The sequence below is a fragment of the Psittacula echo genome (genome assembly GCF_963264785.1).
Source record: "Psittacula echo genome assembly, chromosome: 15".
In the NCBI taxonomy this organism is placed as follows: Eukaryota; Metazoa; Chordata; class Aves; order Psittaciformes; family Psittacidae; genus Psittacula; species Psittacula echo.
Window position 1 is genome coordinate 5,043,799 of NC_137751.1, and position 21,044 is coordinate 5,064,842.

At 41.9% G+C, this 21,044-nt stretch overlaps 1 protein-coding gene across 6 annotated transcripts in view; it reads left to right on the top strand.

The window, feature by feature from the left end:
- The window catches only part of SYNRG (synergin gamma), a gene marked incomplete at both ends in the record, with an annotated part of 35,635 nt that overhangs the window by 3,413 nt on the left and 11,178 nt on the right, over nucleotides 1-21,044 (top strand). For 4 of the 6 annotated variants that reach the window (XM_080630142.1, XM_080630143.1, XM_080630144.1 and 1 more), the window contains 12 exons: nucleotides 1,102-1,142; nucleotides 2,376-2,494; nucleotides 4,080-4,210; nucleotides 4,544-4,649; nucleotides 5,252-5,363; nucleotides 9,234-9,311; nucleotides 10,010-10,206; nucleotides 10,367-10,615; nucleotides 11,462-11,598; nucleotides 14,003-14,121; nucleotides 14,300-14,362; nucleotides 16,314-17,264. In XM_080630142.1, the coding sequence (XP_080486268.1) occupies nucleotides 1,102-1,142; nucleotides 2,376-2,494; nucleotides 4,080-4,210; nucleotides 4,544-4,649; nucleotides 5,252-5,363; nucleotides 9,234-9,311; nucleotides 10,010-10,206; nucleotides 10,367-10,615; nucleotides 11,462-11,598; nucleotides 14,003-14,121; nucleotides 14,300-14,362; nucleotides 16,314-17,264 (2,303 nt within the window). Of the gene's footprint in view, nucleotides 1-1,101; nucleotides 1,143-2,375; nucleotides 2,495-4,079; nucleotides 4,211-4,543; nucleotides 4,650-5,251; nucleotides 5,364-6,087; nucleotides 6,388-7,116; nucleotides 7,342-9,233; nucleotides 9,312-10,009; nucleotides 10,207-10,366; nucleotides 10,616-11,461; nucleotides 11,599-14,002; nucleotides 14,122-14,299; nucleotides 14,363-16,313; nucleotides 17,265-21,044 lie in introns of all 6 variants that reach the window. The other 2 variants (XM_080630141.1, XM_080630146.1) reach the window with 2 other exon arrangements.

Genomic DNA, 21,044 nt, shown 5'->3' on the forward strand with positions numbered 1-21,044 from the left:
GTTAAAGGATGAAGTGAAGAGTAATATGGGTTGTCTTGGTGACCGTGTAACCTGCTGTCTGTACGGTGGGTAGGTGCAATTTACTCCTGGATAAATGCATAATTTAAATTCCCTATTTTATCTCAGTGCTCCTGTTACACAGCTCTTCTATATTTATAAGCCAGGTTGGCTTTCAGAACTTCCTGCAGGTTTTGAAAGCCTGTCTGCAGCCACCGATGGCAGCATTTTCTTCTTCAGTTTCTTTTACATTCACCCTTGTGCTGAGGAATATTGAATACCTATAAGTGTGTTCCCTTTCATGGCATTTTGATGTAGTAGCTGAGACAGTGGGTGAGGTTGTCTGGTGAATTACTGCTGACGTTGGTTTTGGGGAGCTGCTTGCAAATGAGACTTTAAGTTCTTTGTTGCTCTTTGGCAGCACAGCCCATGCTCTGTTTCAAAGTGAGGGCTAGCAGTTTCCGTTAGGGTTTCAGCTGAAATCTCAACAGTTCTTCCTTCAGGTGCAGTTTGCCCTTGATCCTGGAATGGATATTTTCCAAGGCACTATTTTTCTTGTAATTAGGTATAATTGAGAAAGTAGAAACTGCATTATTTTATGTTTCTTAATGTTTTAAAGGGCAAAAATGCCGAGGTGATGGGGTTCCATGGATAATTTACCTCTATGCAGAAAACTGTTCCTAAGCAGCTGAGAACTATTGTTTGGTGCAGGTATTGGTCTTGCTGAATCAGAGACTTCAACAGGAGATGCTTATTCATTCTGCAGTACTTGAAGGCTGACACTGACAAGCTGACCTGTTCCCAACCTGCATAGGTGCCAACCCTTGTGGGTGATGTGGATGAGTCAAAGCCATTTTAGCGCTGCTGGGGAGGATAAGATCTATTTCTTCCTAGCTTGGCAGCCTGTGACGGTGCTGGTGGGACTCTGGTGCTTTGGGGAGTCCCTGTGAGGGGTGGCTTTTCCCAGTGGTGGGGTTGTGAGACCTGAAAGATGAGGGGAAAGTGCTGACCATAGGTGGGCGGTGATGCTGATGCGCAAATCAAGGTAGCTTTTTCAATCATTTACATGATAGATATTCACCTATCCTTGTTTTCCTCCTGCAGCTTCATGTTTCCTGTTGCAGGTGGTTTAGGCCCCCCTCAAGGTATGTATCAGCTTCAGGTTTTGAGCACAAAGTTCTTTGTTTCAGAAACATTAAACAACCTAAAATAGTTCTGCACTGATGCTCAGAAGTGTGATTGTGAATTCAGCTCCACAGCTGGTTTTCCCCTTGAATTCAGTGCTGGTGCTCTGACTCTCACAGCTCTATTTATATAACTTTCTGTGCATTGTTGAAGAAGCAGCGTTACCAGAATGCTACATTAAAAGATCTAGGAAAAATACATCTCTCTTTTTTAACCTGAATTTGCCTTTAAGAGGTTTGTGTTGTTTTGAGTGTGGTATTTAACCTCTTTATGCTTCATCTACCAGCTGTGTATACCCATATTGTGTGGGTGTTGCAAGACCTGGTAAATATTTACAAAGCACAGCAAGACCCTGGGACAAGAGTCACAACCTATGTGGAAAGTATTAATACAATAGGAGAGCCTCAGCCTTAAATCACCTTTGTTCTCATTCCTGCTGCAGTGCTGTTTGTTTAATTAAGGGAAAATACAGGGAGAACTCGTAGGGAAAGCTGAGAGTTTCCTTATAAAAAGCACAGGGACTGGTATATAGATCATTCCCCAGTGTGTTGTGTCCCTCCTGGAGTGCTTTTGCCTGTGATGTTCAGTTATGCACAGTTATAATTATCTTGTGGTGTGCTGGTAACAAATGTTTGGTAACAAATGACAGCAGAGTATGAGATATGAAACTACTGCAATGTAATCCACTTGGCTTTATCCAGTGAATGAATACATTCCAGCTTGGTTTGTCCAATTCTGTTGAAGTTTAGCTGACAAATCCTGTACCCATTCTAATACACATAGTGGGCTAATGAAGCTACAGACAAGTTTCCCAGCCAGATCGGGGTGTGAAGCTGCCTTGTGAAGTGATGACTTTATTTCCCAAGACTTATCTTCAAAAGCTGCCAGTTTGTCAGTTTCCCTCTTCAAGAGGAAGGGACAATTACAGCACCAGTCAACCTGGTTAATTACATCTTGTTAATTGGAACTGACCCTTTCAGGAATCACAGGGGAAGAAACCCACAGAGAATCCATAGGATGGTGGGAGGATTCAGCAGCTTAGTTGGTGGGAAAGCCCCATAACGATTCTTCCCTCAGACTGATCACTTATCCAGACAGCCCAGCAAGACTGAGAGCTTTTTCCTTCCCTTTGGTGGCAATTAAACAGCTTTAACACTAACTGGGAGCTTACCTTATTTAATGTTTCATTGTAGGGATGATTCCTATGCAACAGCAAGGATTCCCAATGGTTCCTGTCATGCAGTCCAACATGCCAGGCATGATGGGGATGAATTACGGTTCTCAGATACCTCCTGGACCCATGACCATGCAGGTGAGTGGCAATGAAATATGGACTGAAGTGGGATAATGTAAAGAATTAAAGATAATTTAAAGAATTCTCCAAGTTTCGTTGGGATCTGGATGGAGGCAGTGGAGGATTTTGGCACACATTATTCGCTGTATAGAGTCGAGAGAAGTGAGGGTTTAGTGCAAGGATAGCATCAGTAATATTTAAAACAACCTGGATGTTATAGGCCAGTCAGAGATGTCAGAATCTGAACACTGATTTCATTACACGTGCTATGACACCAGCGTGTGATAAGAGACGCACGGTCTCAGAACAGGAAAGGAAACAAAAGCATCAACAAGATGGTAAAAGACTACCAGATGCCACCTACTCCAAAGTGTGGTTAGTAACAGTATTGAATTGTTAAGTCACTATAATTCAAAACTCCCACAACACACCTCTTCTATCTTCTTAACTTTGCTTTGTGCTTTTTCTGCCTTTGCTTTATGTACTTACTGTTAAGGTGGTGTCTTGGGTAGTGTTTTACGTGAGACCTTTATAAATTGATCAGAAGTGACTGTGTCCACAATCTGATTGTGACCAATTCAATGAATGGTCTTATCCCTTTGTTACTCAAATGCTGGAGTTCATAGAATGGAATTTCCTGAGTGTAGGTGGCAATTTATAAGCTTTGTTTTTAAATACCTTGATCTGGGAAGCAAGGAATCTCTTAAATGGGCTGGATTTTCTCATTTGACCGGTTCTCCCATTTGTCCCATTTCCTATGTTTCATTCTCATTCTTTTTGTTGCCTAAAGTAACTTTGTCTCTAACTCTGCTGTTGCTAATTGAGCAGTAAGAATGGAAAATGAGGAGCTAATATGTTTTCACTCCTTTAATATTTTTTCTGTTTAGCACCATATGTGCTTATGTACAAATTCGCACTCTGCTGAAATGGAACGTTTTGGCATGGCTCTGTAGCCAAATTGCTATGTGACAAACTGAATTGATCACATCTTGACATGTCTTTACCCTCCCTTCGTTTTGTGAAATCTATAGTAGGGAGATTGAGAGCTGGTCTAAGTCTAATGAACAACTTTTGTTCTCTTTTTAAGTGTTCTGGTACCAAATACAAAATGAATGGTAGGGGAAGGAAATTATTTTCTGGACCCTTTTATTTTAAGCAATCTGTGCTGCTATAATTGTACCAGAATACATTTCTCAGCAAGTGTTCCTGGTACAGACACAGGTTATTCAGACAAGCCTCCTCTTGGCTGCTGTTGTATTGTGTCTCCCTCCCGTGGACCCTGGATAAGCTGTTTGTGAAATGACTAGGGCACATTTTGTGGCATCCTTTGTTGGACAGGAGTGTGCACCTCCAGCAGGGAGTTTAAAAGTATTATGCGATCACTCAGCATAGGAAACAAAACCGAACGGTAACTTGAGAGGGAAGAGTGCCATCTACTGAGGGACCAGTGCCCTGTGCTGTGGCAGCGAGTCTGTGCAGCTCATCCAACTCCTCATTTTATGAGATCCCCCTCGTTTGCAACGTGTCAGGGTGTCATTGCCAGAGCTTTGGCTTTTTCTATGGAAAAAATAACCTTGGAGTTGTGTTATTTACTTCATTCCAGGGTGGCATGCCCTTAGGGCCCATGCCAGCGACTGGAATGCCTTACATGGGACAGGCTTCTTTCCTGGGAATGCGCCCAGCAGCCCCGCAGTACACCCCGGACATGCAGAAGCAGTTTGCAGAGGAACAGCAGTAAGTGACCCTTCACTGCCTCAGGAAATTCTTCTTTTTAAAGGGGGAGACGTACTGTGGAGGGGTGGTTTACTCAGCAAATATATTGATAGTTCCTCTACAGAAGTAGTCTGTTTAGGGCTGTGGAATGTTGTTGAGATCCTTCCATTGCATGTGAAAGCATCTATGAAGTTAGTAGTGGCTGTCACCCAGCTCGAAGAAGAAGCAGAAATGTGTACACTGAGCCACCTGAATTAGAGACAGAACAAATGGAAAAATCAAGCAGAAGTTTGCCATGAAAACTGTAATGAAAAAGTATTTTTAGACTTGTTTTGTGACCTCATTTTTCTTCAGGAAGAGGTTTGAGCATCAGCAGAAATTCTTGGAGGAGGAAAGGAAACGGCGCCAATTTGAAGAGCAGAAACAAAAGCTGAGACTCCTAAGCAGTGTGAAACCTAAGGTATGTCCTAAATAACAACTGCAGTGTTTCTTTCTTAAGGCTTTTTTTAATGGCTTGTAATGGGATGATCTTTTTCAACAAGCAAATAAGTGGGGAACTAGTATGAGACATCAGGTGACATCTTGAATAGCATCTGGAATAGTCAGTACTTTCCGTGCTCTTGATGCAGTGTAAACAGTCTGGTGTTGAAGATGAAATCAGCTCAAGAAAAATAAACCAACCTGGTGTGTAACATTTGGGAACAGATGGAGTTTCTGGAATATGGAATGTTTGGTTGCTTGTTTGTTAACTTTGGACAAAGTTTTGGACACTTGTGATGAGCTCAAAGGCCAGGATACAAATGGCTGAAAAAGGTTTTATATATTGTTCTTGTGCATAAAGCTTTGCCTAAAGGCTGGGGAAGGCTGTTATGGTGTAGTCTGCAAGAGAAAAGCTTTCTAAATATGGGAGTTAATGCTGATGTGCTTCAGGAAGGCACTGCTGGAGAAAGAAGGGTTGAATCTAACTGCAGGCATTGCTGGTTTTTGTATGAAGAATGTGGATACTGAAAGAAAACTGAGCTGATCTGTGAGTGTTCAACAATGTGTTCTGTGCTGTTCCAGACAGGTGAAAAAAGCAGGGATGAAGCTTTGGAAGCCATTAAAGGAAATTTAGATGGTTTTTCTAGAGATGCTAAAATGCACCCAACACCAGCGGCGCATCCCAAAAAGCCAGGTTTGTAATTTTTCTCATCTTCCAACTGAAACTAAAGCACTGCTGTTTGAAATCCTCAGCAGGGGAGCTAATTCCAGGAAGTGTTTTTATTTAGTGGCACAAAGTGAGTGGATTAAAAGTGTCCTTCCAGCAACTGTTTGTTACCTAAAATCTGTATCTCTACTGTGGGTTTGCTCTTTGGTAATTCGGAAGTTACAAGTGGTTTCTGACAATTTCACATTGTAGATTTGCCCATCCTGCATCAGTTCTGTTAAATGGGTGACTGTGGAATTGATCGAGCCGAAAACTGTCAAAATGAATAGACATTTCTTTTGTATCTTATGATCTATTACTGAGTTTCTGAGGATGAAACAGTCCTTTGAGGGAGAGCATCCCCCTGTGCAGATCCCTGTTATGTCCAGTTTGAAATGGTACCTCTTGATTTGTTTGTTCCAGCCTGTTTAAATAGAATACTTTCATAGCCAGTGTTAAGATCCAAATAGCAACACATTTACATCAAATCTCTGGGAGAGAAGATGCACGGTTGGAAGCGGCTGATCAGCTTTACCTTATGTTTTCTTTATGTTGACAATAACAACTCTTCACATCCCTGTCAAGTGATGCATCCACTGCTGTTCCCTTACCCATTTGCTATGTATTCCTAGTATTTGCCACTTTTCCTCCCTTTCCACCCGTGAACCTTTTTCCTCATCACTTTCCATTGTGTGTTCATTCCATTTTACAGATCATCCCACATCATCCCATTCTGCTGTATCTGTTTCCCACTCTGCTTTTGTTGATGATGAAGAATTTAGTGACTTTATACAAGGGCCTGTTGAAATCCCCACACTGGTGCCTCAACCCACCTCTCAGACTTTTCAGCCCTTCCATTCTGCTGCTGAGGCTGGGCAACTGCTTTCCGAAAAGGCTGTGGTCCAGCCTCTCCCTGCAGCCCAGGCTCCAGTGTTACCCATCCTGCATGGTACAACTGGGCAGGTTCCTTATTTTCCTACCTCTGCATCTTCACCCAGTATCCATAAAACAGGTAACTCTGAAGTATGTTATTTTTTACATGTCACCTTCTGTCATAGAGCTACACAGAGTCTTTACTTATTTTGTTGGGGTTTATTTCAGTCTGGCCAGAAGAAGTAATATATAAGCAATTGAGTAGAAACCTGCTGATCCATGGGAAAAGGTGATTTAAGTCCCCTTCTTCCTCCCTTAGAACTGCACTGTAAATGCAAGTCATGTGTGGAACCAGACATTGCTAAATATGCATATGGCTGATTTTAAATGAATTAAGTCTTGTGCGCTAGCATCTTTGTAAGCCTGTGTAGTAGAAAAAGATATGGGTGAGATGGTGGTATGAAAAATAACTCTTATGCTATGTGGAGCACTTGTGTGCTTCCTCTCTTGGAGGCTAAATGGATGTGGTTAGAATAACATGATGAATTTTGCAGGGGTAAGTAGATATTGGGCACTACTGATGCCTAGATGATTATGCAGTGGTAATCCCAACAGAAAATAGTTTCATGTATTCCTTCTACTTGGTGCTTTTTGTTTGTTGAAGTTGTTGTGTATCCATGGTAAGTAAAGGGCAGAATCAGGCTATAGAAGTGTTTGCACAGAGTGGTGCTATTGGTCTCAGCTGGGATGGATGCTCATCATGATAACCCCTCAGTGGTACCAATAATACTTGTCCTTTGGAAGTGTGGAATTGTGATCTGGATGGTTAATAACAAAACATAAATAATTCCTCCTGCTGTTTATTCAGGCTCTTCCTTGGAGGAGAAAGGCTTAGATAATGGCTCAAATGACTCTGAACAAGAGCAAACCACACTTAAAACATCCGAAGTTGGGCACAAAGCCTCAGCTGCAAGCCAAGTTCATCCCAGTCTGACCATCAGTGACTGGGAGGTTGTAGGTGGCCAGGAAAGTGGTACCACCGCTGCAGAGGTGCCCAAGGCTTCAGAACAAAACAGAGCAGTTGAAGAGTGTGGTGAGCAAATGAAACATTCGAGAGAATTTACATCTAATGAGTTGCTGCTTGGATGCTAACACACTGTGCACTAATTCTGAGGCCAGGCCTGCACAAGTTTGCTCTGAATGCCTGCTTGAATAATACATCAGTGCCTCCTGCTCCTTGCTAAAAGTATAACTCTGATTTTGCTCTGAACTTTTTCCACTCGAGTTTATTGCTGTAATCACTTTTAACATGTGTGTTAATCAGGTCCACTGGTTTCAAATACTCTGTCCTCTTTCTCGAGGGAAGATGTGTTCTCTGAAGATTCCTCTCATTTTTATGTGAGGAAATTTATTACTAAAGATGGTCAATGTTGTGGTGGGTTTTCATCTCTTTATTTTGAGGAGGATACAGTCTTGTTAGGTTAAAACTCTTAGCTAGTTAGAATCACAGAATCATAGAATAGTTAGGGTTGGAAAGGACCTTAAGATCATCCAGTTCCAACCCCCCTGCCATGGGCAGGGACACCTCACACTAAACCATGCCACCCAAGGCTCTGTCCAACCTGGCCTTGAACACCGCCGGGGATGGAGCATTCACAACCTCCCTGGGCAACCCATTCCAGTGCCTCACCACCCTCACAGTAAAGAATTTCTTCCTCATATCCAATCTAAACTTCCCCTGTTTAAGTTTGAACCCATTACCCCTTGTCCTATTACTACAGTCCCTAGTGAAGAGTCGCTCTCCAGCTTCTTTGTTTCCCAGGCAATTTGCTGCTCATGTGTGTTAGGTCTAAAACTACCTGTGCTGTAGGGATCAAGATTTCAAAAGCTGGTCTAGATGAAAACTTCAGGCAAGTTTTACTTCCAACAGCAACTGGAGCTAAACAGTTCCAACTGAACAGCTCTTATCAAAGTTCTGAGTAAGACTCTCCTGTCAACTAAATATGGCTGAGAATTCCTTTTTGCTTCTCGTATCGTTTGATTTTAAGGGGCTGAATTTTGCCAGAGGGATTCAGGGGTGAGAAGCAAGAGTCAGTAGGATGCGGAAGTGAATGGAAGGGTGATTAAAGCTGAAGGATAATGAGCTTGGAGGAAGCAGCAAATTTATTTTCCTTGGCTGGTGAAATGGAAGGAATTGCTTATATAAAAATGTGCTTGGAGTTGTGGAATGATTGAAATTAGACTGCAGCCAGGATTCAATCCATATGGAAGATGAGGAGGTGCAAGGGCACTGGGAAGGACAATGAAATCGGGAATTATTCTGATTTTTGTCAGAGCTCCATCCAAGATGAGCATAAAATCTGCTCAGGGAGACTAGATAGGAAGTGAAACTGTGAGACTGAGGGGAAGAGTCCACACAGTAGAGAAGGAAGTAACCAGTTCAAAGGGAGTAAAGTGTGGTAGATCATGTTATGAAAGCCTGTAGTAGTGAAGGCGGCTGTGATGTCTTCCGGATCTGAAGACTGGGAACAATGGGGCAGCGGATAAGTTTTTATGAATGTTGGGGTAAGATCTTGCTGAGATTCATCCTGTTTGTGGATTCCCCTGATAAGGGTGTCCTGGTGGTAGGTACAAATTAATTTACTCCCCAAGTAGCCCTAATAGCTGCTATGAACGTTCAGGAGATGATGAGACTTGAGCTTCTGCACAACTAGAAATTAAGAGGGAGGCAGATGAGGAGCTCCCTATTTCATTATGTATGTAACTTGCTATTACTGCCAAATCAGTCTAGTTACTACATTGAAATACATATTCCTTCAGTAGCTGTTTGTCCTCTGAGCACAGCGATTCCTATCTGAAATCTTTACCTGAAATGCTAAATAATACTGACCAACTACGATCTAGTCTCTTAAGATCTTTGTACTCTGATCCTGTATATCCTAATACAGTTGTCTTTCTTTTTCTTACTGAATGGAACACATTTAGGAGTCGGAGTATTCCCTTCACAGGACCCAATTCAGCAAATGATGCCTCCTTGGATTTACAACGATAACTTGGTCCCAGGTAAACAAGAAAGTGGCATTTAGCCAAGCAGGCAACACAAGGTGTGAACGTGTGTGAGCTGTTGTTGGTGCTTACTGAGCAAAGTGTTACTCTCCAGGCATCAGATGAATCCTGTATCTTTGATACGTTATGAATTTATGGTGGCTTTATGTGCATTTGGAGAATTGTGGGGTTTATTCATGCTCAATGTTTAATCTGGAATTTGTTATGACAACAGATTAGGCTAGAAGAGGTTGCATCGCTATGATAATATTGCTTTTATGGGTAGTCTGGGTTTTGGCCTCTCTTGTAATTAAGCAGGCTCATTTCTTAAGGCTATTTATCTTATATATGCAAATAACACAGTAAATAGAAAATGAAATGCTGTAGTAAATATTGATTACACTGAGGTTTAAATACATAAAGATCTTATAACTATATTTTATATGGATTATCCTGCAATTTCATTAAAGAAACATGTTTTGAAGTAGAGCATTAAGTATTTTTTATATGAAATATTTCTTTGTGTTAAACTGTAAAGACCATCCCATAACACATTTAGGTGAAACATGATGATACAATCCAATGCCAGAATGCTATTGCCTTACCTTCTACTTTGAGTGTTACTAATTTGATAGGATAGTGAGGCAAAATAGAAAAGCGATCGTGAATTCCCTTGAAACCAGCAGTTGTCTCTAACACTGACTCCCTTATCACAGAGTTGTATAAGAAAATCTTAGAAACCACTTTGACTCCTGCTGGAATAGATACAGCTAAACTCTATCCCATCCTGATGTCGTCTGGATTGCCCAGAGAGACCCTTGGACAGATATGGGCTCTAGCCAACCGTACCACCCCTGGGAAGCTCACCAAAGAGGAGCTCTACGCTGTCCTGGCTATGATAGCAGTGACTCAGGTATGGATAACACTGGAGATCAGCATGTTTTGATTTGGAAGGTTTACCTGCAGCTTGACCAGTACCTCCTCTTTCATGATTTCAGTAACACAAGCTAGAAACTGGAACTGAGAATGCAACGTGCCTTTTTGATGTTGTCTTTGCTCTTCTGCCTTTGCAGAGGGGAATCCCTGCAGTGAGTCCCGACGTGTTAAACCAGTTTCCCGCTGCCCCCGTTCCTACGTTAAGTGGATTTCCAATGCCGCTGCCTGCCGCAGTGAGCCAGCAGCCTCTGCTGCCCCCTGCACCGCCCGTCTCCATGCCTCTGAGCATCGGGCCGGCCGTGATGGGGATGAGCATCACGGCTCCAGCGGGCGGAGCTGCAGCACAGCCTTCCGGAGGCTTCCTCCCATCCTACCCACCCAGCCAGGTCAGCTCACTCTGTTACGTGGCAAATCTGCCTTGTCCTGGAAAGGGAATTAGCCTGGCTCTCTGGGCTAAGTAGTGACAGCAGCCTTTAAGTAAACAGCAAAAAGAGGAGCTGGAATCCAGCATGTGACATCCGAAAACATAAAGTCATGCCACTGAGGAGCACAGAATCATAGGATGTTCTTTTATTTTTCTTCATTTCTTTCTGGTGGCATTAGAAAAGGTACAAAAGCATTCTCCATTATGAACTAGTGGCATTGAAAGAGGATTTTAGTTGTAGTTAGGTTTTGTAACCCATATTAAATGGGATTTTAAGTTAAACTACACAACAGACTCTATTGGTTCATAAAATAAGTGGCATTCTTCAGGAGAACCAAGGACTGTGAGAACCTTTGGTTTCCAGCACTGTAAATCATATGGGAGATAAATTTTGCTCTTTGAAAATATGGTTCATCCTTCTTCAGCAGATATTTCTTCTGATGCTTTTGCTGTCTGTATTGATTATAAATTATTGATTGATTTGAAATTATTAATCTTTGTCCTGTATTAAAAGATGACATGGCTATGATCAGTAATACTTTTAATGTGAAAGGAGCAGAGTTCCTTGTTCACTTGTTCTTTGTGCATGCTACTTGTAATCCTGTACACCTTGTGGGTGTTTTGAGTTGGTGCGGGTGAAGTGGAACCAGTGACCATGCTAATTTTTGCATGCTCGTATTGAAAGGTTTTTTCCTTCTCTTGCCTTTTTTTCCCTCCTCGTAAGTCAGTCACACTGCTCGAAACTGCTTTCATGCTGACAATTTGAAAAGACAACAGAACAGCAATTGACATGTTGTTTGTAATTCAGGTCGTAAAACCGGAAGATGATGACTTCCAGGAGTTTCAAGATGCTTCAAAGTCTGGCTCGCTAGATGACTCCTTCACTGATTTCCAAGGGGATGTGGCTGGCTCTTCCAAAGCAGCCAGTTCACAGCACCGGAGCAGGTACCACATCTTTGTATTCAGTGTTTGAGAACTCTCTTAAGACGTTAAATGTTTTCCTCCTTTGTGGGTAGCTTTCTAGCCTGTAATTTGCTTTTGTCACCTGACTTTTACTCTGCCAGCTTCTTTTAAAGGTTGTTACAACCACAATTAGGCTTTCTGAATCAAAACTGGCATTTGATGTGCCATAGGTGGTTGGCCATTCTTTAGCATTCTAGTCATCATGCTGAGGTAAATTGCACATACAAGGTATGGGGGTGGGTTTTCAAGTGTTTGTACAGGCAATTGGAAGTTATTTCATGCCGTGCATTCAGGGAAAATCTTACGTAAAGCTATTGAGAAAACTTACACCAGGACGGAAGAGTTCTGCTTTTAGTGTGTGCTTCCATTAAAAGTATGACCCCACATTTGTGGGAGTTAATAGAAACCATTTGCTGACATCAAGATCTTTCTTCAGGCTCTGAATGTGGACCCCAGAATTAATGTAAAGAGCTTGACATCATACTCTGAAATGACTGAGAGCTCCAGTGGACAAGGTTTTGTTAGCTCTGTCGTTTCTCTGGCCAGTGCTTAAACTTTCAATAAGCGACTATAAATCTCAGTTGAAATCTCATTCAGACTTCAGCAGTCTTGGCTTTTCTTTTGGGAGGCTGCCAGAATGTAGCTCTGGATCAAGGCGATTTTGTATAACCGAATAATGGAGCATGTTTACTCCCTTGGAGAGTTTACAATTAATCTCTCCAAGTCCTGTGGTTACAAAATTTCACTGTTGTTTCCTTTTGCTGCACATGGCAAGCTTTCGTGTGCCTCCCAGGTGTCTAATTGTGGACACAGACCTTTTCTGTGCATAAACTGGCTGTTCTTAGTTGCGAACAGAACTGGCTCTTTCCAGGTAAGCACAGATTACTGGTTGCTTCCTCAGCAGTGATGTCAAATGGAGACACTAAAACAGATTGTTCTGTTACACGGCACTTAACGGCATTCTGGGCAAGTGATTTCACTTGGCTGATGTCGTGTGTAGCTGAAGATGCTCTATCTCAAGTATATCTTAATTTGAGTTAGATGGCATTTTGTAATTAAAGCTATTCTGCTGCTCAGAGTTTTACCAGAAGCATCATTTGTAAATTCCATGATGGAAGTAGGGAATCCAGCAGTGTTTCTTTTTCACTGCAGCAGCTCTCTTCATTCAGTTGTGCGAGTGTTCAGTTTGGAGCAGAATGGTACAATGAGCTATAATCTAATTGCTTATGGAGCTTTCCTTGAAAAAACCCATCTGCAGAGCACAGATGATTAACCATTACGTGTGCCAGGACTGCATAGCTAATAGCCTGGTTTGCAGTGATGTGAAATGTAATTATATTACCATAAGCTATATTTTGACGTTGCACTGTCTGTCTGCAAGCACCACAGACCATCATTAGCACGTGTGTGCAAGTGCAAGGTTTGTGTGTTGCTTGTAGGCTGCTGATAAGGAGATTTAAATGGCTCTGGAAAGATTCTTGCTTCAGGCCGAAGAACGCAGTAGAAATTCATTCACATTTTCCATGTGCATAGCATTGAATGACATGAACTAGAGGTAAAATGCATCATTCATATGTAAAGGATGATGATGTGTAAAGCTGCCAAGGTCTGATAAGGGCCTTGTGTGGAGGGCAGGCAAAGCTCTCACAGAATGGCTTCTCAATCTTACAGCAGTTGCTACATGGTGTTAAGTTATTGTGGCGCTTTCACTATAGAAAGCAGAATGTGTTTATGTGCAAAAAGATTTGCTTGTGGAACTATGGACTAATCCTTGGTTTGCTCATTAGATAGCTACCTGAGCTCCCTGATTCACACTGCCAGAAATTCAAAGTTAGCTTTTCCTTCCTTTAGTGGTTCTGCTTTATTCTCTTAATGTGTAATGAAATAAAACCAGAAGTAGATAAGCTGAAAGCATGGAGCTGGCAGAATATCATGCAGTTTTAACTCTTTATCTAGTTCTGTCAGGGAGAATTGTCATTACACTGCCCGGGGCAAAGTGATAAATGAAATGGTGATTCCTGAGGTATGTCTATGTGCGTATTCTCTCCTGGGCTAAGAATTCCTGTGGAGTGAAGCTCTGGAGTGTTCTGTTCATGGTTTGGTGCAAACTAGAATCAAGAATGGGGAAAATTGGCTTCTGGCCTAAAGAAATAAGGTTAGGTGAGATAAAGTGTGAATTAACCCATCAGTTACCAGCTGCCCGTGTACATGCTCTTATTCCCAACTGATACTGAGGGAGTTACACCAGGTTCTTGATCAAGCACTCTTTTGGGTACAAGCTTAGGTTTGTGTAGTCTTGATAAGAGACTCCTTTAGATAAAACCTGGAAATGTGGATTTCTTATGGATAAATTAAGGAACTCTGCTTTTCTCTCTTTTGTTTTTAGTGTTCCTTCTTTACTAATGCCACTCCCAGGTAATAAGACACTCTCATCAACTGATAAGTATGCTGTGTTTAAAGGAATTGCAGCTGAGAAGCCTGCTGAAAGTACAGCCACTTTTGGAGGTAAAAGGGAAAATACACAACCGCTATAAGCAGTTTATTGTAATGTGTCATATATCTTGGTTTTGGCATTGATAAGATATTAGTCTTTAAAAACCAGAGCAATTATGCCAGTATAAAATTTACAGTATGGATTCATAATGCCTTTTTGTGAATGTATTTCTTTTCTCATACTCACTAGATGGTGGAGACAAGTACAGTGCTTTCCGTGAATTAGAGCAGCCATCAGAGAGCAAATACTTAGGTAAGCAAATACTAAGGTATTTCATTATATTTTTATAGCAGTTCTCTATAAGCTGCAGCATCTCCATTGCTACAGTTGTAAAATAATGATGGTTCTGCTTCCCTAAACAACTTAGCAAGAAGTATCCTGAAAAAGCAGTGCAATATCCTATTGGAACACTGTACAAATTGTATTTCTGGAAGATTGGCATCTCTCTTTGATGCTTCTGAATTTTATTTTAAGACAATATGGTTGGAATTTGTTCATTTTAAGTAAGGAATCGTACATTCTTAAAAGACAGAATAAGATGTTTCTGGACAAAATTGTAACTTTTTTCTGTTGTTAGGGTGGAATTAAACCTTTTCAGTCTCTGGTGCTCTAAGACTAAATTGGATCCCTTATATTGAAATTTATGGTCAACTGGTTTTGATTGGGCAAAGTAAAACCTAGGATAAAACTGCTTACTTGAGTTCATTCCTGCTCCTTATTTGTCAGAGACAGAACTCCTTCCAGAGACTGAGTTTCTGAAACTCCTGTGATGTTTTGGGAGATACTTGTGCTCAATACCTCTTCAGGATTAACTGAATGCAATGAAATGAAATAACATTTTACTTCTTTACGTACATATTCTAAACCACATAAAATGACTATATTTGCCTGTTATCCAGCTCTGACCACTCTTAACCCTTTCACCAGCTCACATTTCTGATGGGAAAGTTTGCAATTCAGCAGTAAGTGTAGTTTGCTGTGATGTGTTAGTTTTGATCGATGAATAGCAATTCCATAACTAGTTGTATTGTTGCTGGGCCAAGTGAATTGATTTGGAGGGGAGGGAGAATGGAAGAATGTGTCAGGTATAGTCATGGTCCTGTACTACTTTTATAAAGAGTATTCTTTTAAGTCTTGGTTAAACACATTTAAAGTATGATATTGGTGCTGAGGAATTAAATGTTAGTGGTGTACTTCTAAAATAGAACAAAATCTGTTTATTGGACACCTGGCTTCAAGTATGCTCAATACTATAAAATGACAAATGGTCTAGGTATGTACATGCTGGTGAATGGGTTAAACATTTTTCATGTTCAAAAGAAATTGCTTTATAAAAGGTAATTGTGTATGAACAGGAAAAACTTACAAAGTCGGTACATCAAAATATTTCATGTAAATTCCATGAAAATACTGTTACCAAATGTTCAGTTGGGTTTGAATTATAATCCTTACGTAGCATGATCGTACACTTAGTGGGTAGAGGAACCGGAGAGCTGCACATCTTATGATTAATCGTGCTCACTTTCATGTGAAAGTCTGTCTCCAACTTCTTAGTAAAGCTGGAATCAGTCTTAGCAGGAGCTAGAAGATGCCTCCTGAGTTATATTGTATTTACTGAAGCTCTGCTCACACGCTCTGTAGTGTATTTAGGTGAATCTGGCAGACGGAAGACACGCTAGACTAAAATGAGAGCCTAAAAATGTCTTAACCGTCTGCTGAAGCCCCATAAAGAAACTGCAATGGGGCAATATTTCGAAGGGAGAGGGGTAGAATTGCTTCGGTAAGAAAGCACATACCGCATTGGTATAAGTGAAATTGAGGATTACATTCCTTGCTTGGCAAATATGAGGATGAGGTGAGAAAAAGAACTTACGTGGAAGCTGAATAAGACAGATCACCTTTTGAATCTGTTGGTCAAGGTGTGTTTTGATACTAACACAGTGTAAAGGGAATGTAGTATGATTTTGAGGCTATTTGGAAGACTTAAGTGTGTGCTGGAATGACTTAGAATTGCTAACCTTGAAACTTGGGTGGTTCATAGAGGTTGTGTTTGCCGTTCTAGGGCTTAACTTAAATAGTTTACATAAAAACTTCTGACATTGCATGAGCTAATTTGCTTGCTTGCTTGCATGGTGTGAGTCTGATGCGTTTGTTGTCACTGCAGTGTCTTTAATGATTGTTTCCTCATTGTTCTTGCTCTCAGGAGAGAACCTTGCAGAGTTCAAGCCTGCAGGATCCGATGACGGCTTCACAGATTTTAAAACCGCTGACAGTATCTCACCATTAGAGCCACCTACAAAGGACAAAACATTCCCTGCACCCTTCCCTTCTCTGCCTGTTCAGTCAAAACAGCAAACACAAGCAAAGACCTCTTTGAACCTAGCAGACTTGGATCTCTTTTCCTCTACTGGAGAAACCAAGCAGACGTCCTTTCCACCTGCATTTAACACAACAAAATCGGGCTCCTTTCCTCCGCCACCCCTTCCAGCTACCACTGCCCAACCAGCACCCAGCAAGAGTTCAAGCTTAGCTGATGACTTTGGAGAGTTCAACCTTTTTGGGGAGTTTTCTAACTGCTCATCAGCCAGTGGACAAGACGACTTTGCAGATTTTATGGCTTTCAACAATAGCAGTGGATTTTCCGAACAGAAACCAGAGGACAAATACAATGCACTCAAGCTAGAGCCTGGTCCTGTTCCTCAGCCTGGCTCCTCTGCCAGCACGGTGAAGAGCGGGCAGAGTTCTGCCCCTACTGCTACGCCCACCAAATACGATATCTTCAAACAGCTTTCTCTGGAGGGCTCTGGAGGAGGCTTTGAGGAGGCGAAGGACAACGCGCTTTCTTCAGTGAAGAGCGATGATGATTTTGCCGACTTTCACTCTAACAAGTTTTCTTCCACGTGCAACAGTGCAGATAAGTCCCTGGTGGACAAAGTTGCAGCTTTCACGCAGGCCAAAGAAGACTCTGCTTCAGTGAAGTCTCTGGATCTTCCTTCAATCGGAGGCAGCAGCGTTGGCAAGGAGGATTCTGAAGACGCGTTGTCTGTTCAGTTTGACATGAAACTGGCTGATGTGGGAGGAGATCTTAAGCATGTCATGTCTGATAGCTCTTTGGATTTGCCAACAGTTAGTGGCCAGCATCCACCAGCAGCAGGTGAGGAACTGGTTAGATTGCTCTGGTAACGTAGGTGATGGAGGTTTCAGTGTTCTGTGTGCTAAATTACAGTATTATGCACTGGTCTTTCAGCAGTGAAAGACACTTCAATCTGTGTACCCGCTAGCCAACAGCCCCTTGGTAGGGCAGCGTTTCTTTCTTGTCTTAGGAGACTATAAATAGACTGAACAGTTTGAACTCCAGGCCAGTTTATTTCTGAGATTTGACATCATCATCATAGTGCTGGTACCTGTCAGCTATTGTCACTTAAGGGATTTGAGTGGAACATTTTCCAATGCAAACGATGTCGTTCCATTTGCATTAGCAAGAGGGATGGCAGAGTCTCACTTTAATCTCTTGGGTTCAACAAAGCATTTGGTTTGGGGACTTCACCCGCTCTGTGCTTCCACAAGGGCAGGCAGAACACTGCTTCATGCTGTTGATGAAGAGCTGTTTAATCAACACCACAAGTATATCCCCAGTACAGTGAGGCTTAACCTGGGCAGCCAGTATTTTGCAGGACTGCAGGTAGAAGTATTGTAGAGTTAAATCCCTCACTGGACTCATTGTGCAAAGGGCCTGTAAGTGCTACTCTAATGATTGGTAACTCCTAGACCTAAATTTAAAACCATGGGCTTTCATTTATGAGGGTTTCACCTTCTTTAATTCCCCCTTATGAAAGTCCTCCTGAGGGAGTGACTCGACCATCTCTGACCTGATCGCATATCACCAAACAAATACCCCAAGTGTCCTGCTTTTCCTTTTCACGTGTACGTAGGAAGGTGAGGTGTAGTTAAATGTTCTGTGGCCTTCAATAATACAAGAACCATTACTGTGTTCTAGCAACAAGTATTGTGCAGTCAGAGGCTTTTCTAAGCAGGGGGGAGCCTACAAACTCTTAAGTGTAAAAGCTGTTCCTGCAAGAATTGGTTATTTCCAGATGAAAGATTTCTTCCATTTTTGCAGCTAGTGGGTAGAGATAAATACACAGTGCTGTAGTTTTGCAGTCTATGATATTTTTTAAGTAGGGGAGAGAATTCAGGTGGCAACTTCATGGAAGATACTCTCAAACAGGGTACAACATATCAGGAATAATTTATTAGCAGAGACCTTTCATTTCCCTCTTGCTGCTTGGTGCAATTCCAAGTTGGGAGAGCTGTCAAACGTAGCACCTCCAGTGTGGTCTCGAAGGTTTACTTGGGGTTTGAAAGCACTTTGTCCTAGTATTTTTCTAGCCTCTTTTGGTGATAGTTTGACTTCGGGAGCTCTTCTACAGGACGTGAGCTTTTGCCCCAGAAATAAGTGCTGAGTGATTGCCGTTTGTGGCAGGAAAAGACTTTCTGGTTTGTTTAAAGGGGTTGGCCGATCATGTGCTTGTTGCTGAACTTTTGAACTCTGAAGTATTAATTAGAAGCTATTTTTATTGACTTTCAACGAGTCTGTATTCTCCTCTGGTGCCAAGCGGGGTGTTTTTCCATAGGGAGAGTTTTACTCCATTGAACTCTGGGTTTCGTAGCGGAGCGTGCTCCAGCCAACCCGTTACGAATACTTGTGTGCTCACGTGTTCCTTCCTGTGTGTTTGATGCATTTCAGGCTCTGAACTGCTGATGTTCCAGTCCTCTTTTTTCAGTTCACATGAAGTTAAAAAGCAGATTTCTTTTTTCCCCCCTCTTCATTTTCTTCTATCTGTAAATCTAATGTCAAAAAGGGACAGTAACCCTTTGCCATCCTCACTGCTGAGACTAGTCCTTGGGAGCTGTATGTCTGCAAGCACCGTGTAACACCTCCAGTGAAACAGCAGCAGCACAGAGGTGCTGATGAATGATTTGACTTTTCTGACACACTGACACAGAGGTCTTTGTCCTTTGGCTATTGAGATTTCACCTTGTGTAGCTTCCAGGAATGGGCAGGTAGGTTGCTTATGCTGGGGATTAGAAAGAAATCACTGAGTTGCTTCCCAGACTTAGGTTTCTGAGGGAAGAAAGGTTTTCAGTTTTGCTCTGTCCAAAGGGGATACAGTCTCTTTAAACTTTGCTATAATTCTTTGTGTGGAAGGTAGATGATGCTAATGTTGCCTGATTTCTCTTGCATTTACTTTGTATAACCCTTTGAGCACTGGCTGCATGCTGTTAGTTTCAACCAGGCTGCTTCTTTTAAGCCAAATTCATGTTTCCCTCCAAGACAAAAGTCACATGAACCTGATTTATTCTGTGTCCTGCCAAACGTTGCAGCGAGAACATACCCTCACCCGGGTATTCTCAAAGGGTTATCCATTTGCTGCACTTACCAATCTGTAAAGTACCTTTTTCTTTGGCATTATTGGAGATCTCTGTATATTTTAATCGACTTCAGGTTTTTTGCTGCTTTTCTAATGTCTAATTTCAACTAAACATTTCCTGTGTGAATGTGCCTTTTCAGATCTGCTTTGATATCTCTCTTCTGCAAGTATTGACCTGCATGCTTTATTCTGGTAACGCCCTTCCGAGCTCCTATGTATCACTATCTTTTGTGATCTGTAAGTCCTGCTGTGTTAATAAATATTATCTTGGCATATTTTGAACACGTGGGGATGTGTGTGATTTGTTGCAAACCACCGTGTTAAAAGTACAAAGTTTAAAGTCATAGTATCCCCTTCAGCTGGCCTTTCTCTTGCAGAGCAGCGTGTGGGTGAGCTTCTTTGTCCTCTTCCAACGCTCTGACCTCGCGCCCTGTGCACTGCTGAATCTTCACCTATCAGGCTGAATAACTTGTCAAAAGAGCAGGTTTGGAGAGGGGTTGAATATAGTGTGGATGGCAGAGTTGTTGCTGTGCGTTGGTTTGAGGGTATGGCGTTAGTTCAGACTGAAGACAGAGAGAACGTTTTGTCTGTTCTATTGTCTTCCCATCTGGATTTCCCTGCTGCCAGCCAAGGTTCTGGTGCACCTTTGTGAAGGGGACCAACTGGAAAACGGTTTGCTATTTAGGCCTTTGTGATTGGGAGCTCATTAAGCAATATTCAGATATTTATTTAGCTGATCTAAAGCAAATTAACCGGTGTCCCAAAGTGAAGGACTCTGCTTCCTGTCTCTGTTTGGGAAGTCCTGCCTTACTAAACATTGAAACCAGCAAACATGAATGCCTTTAAAAGAGAAAAACCCAAAGCAACACCCCTCTTCCATTCTGGAAAACCAGTAGCTTATGCCTAGCCCTAAAGCTTTTTAAACGGAGGGCATAAAGCTGAGAGACTTAATTCTGCAGGGCTCCTGCTATTTGTTGTATTTATCCATTAGGATTTCATATGAACTGAAATGTAAAACCTGAAGGTCTCCCATCCTGGTTAAAATCCCTCCATGTAGTACAATCTTCCGAACTGTCTTTCCCAGTTTTCTTCAGAATATCACTAACACTGTCAAGGGTTTTCCTTATATGATTAAACTGTTGCCATTGAAGCCTCCAGCTTTTAAATCGCCTCCAGCCAGAATGTAATCCGTGCTTGCTGAAATCAATTGTTATAGTTGGCTCCAATGAAGGATGTCAAGTTTTCCTCTTAGATGAGATAACACTGGGAAGCAGTGTTACAACAGTGTTCAGCCTCTGTCAGTATTCCCTGGGCGTTCCTTGGCAGCTCTTGCGTTGCCTGGCCCCGGCAGCGGCATGGCTGGCTTGTAGTTGTCCCCAGGCAGGTTGGACTATGGCTTTGGTGGTTCAAAAGGGATGGGAAGTTAATGGTAAGCTTTTCAAACCTTTTGCTTTGGAAGAAATACAAATTGGGTTTGGTTTCTGAAGCTTTTGGAAAGTTAC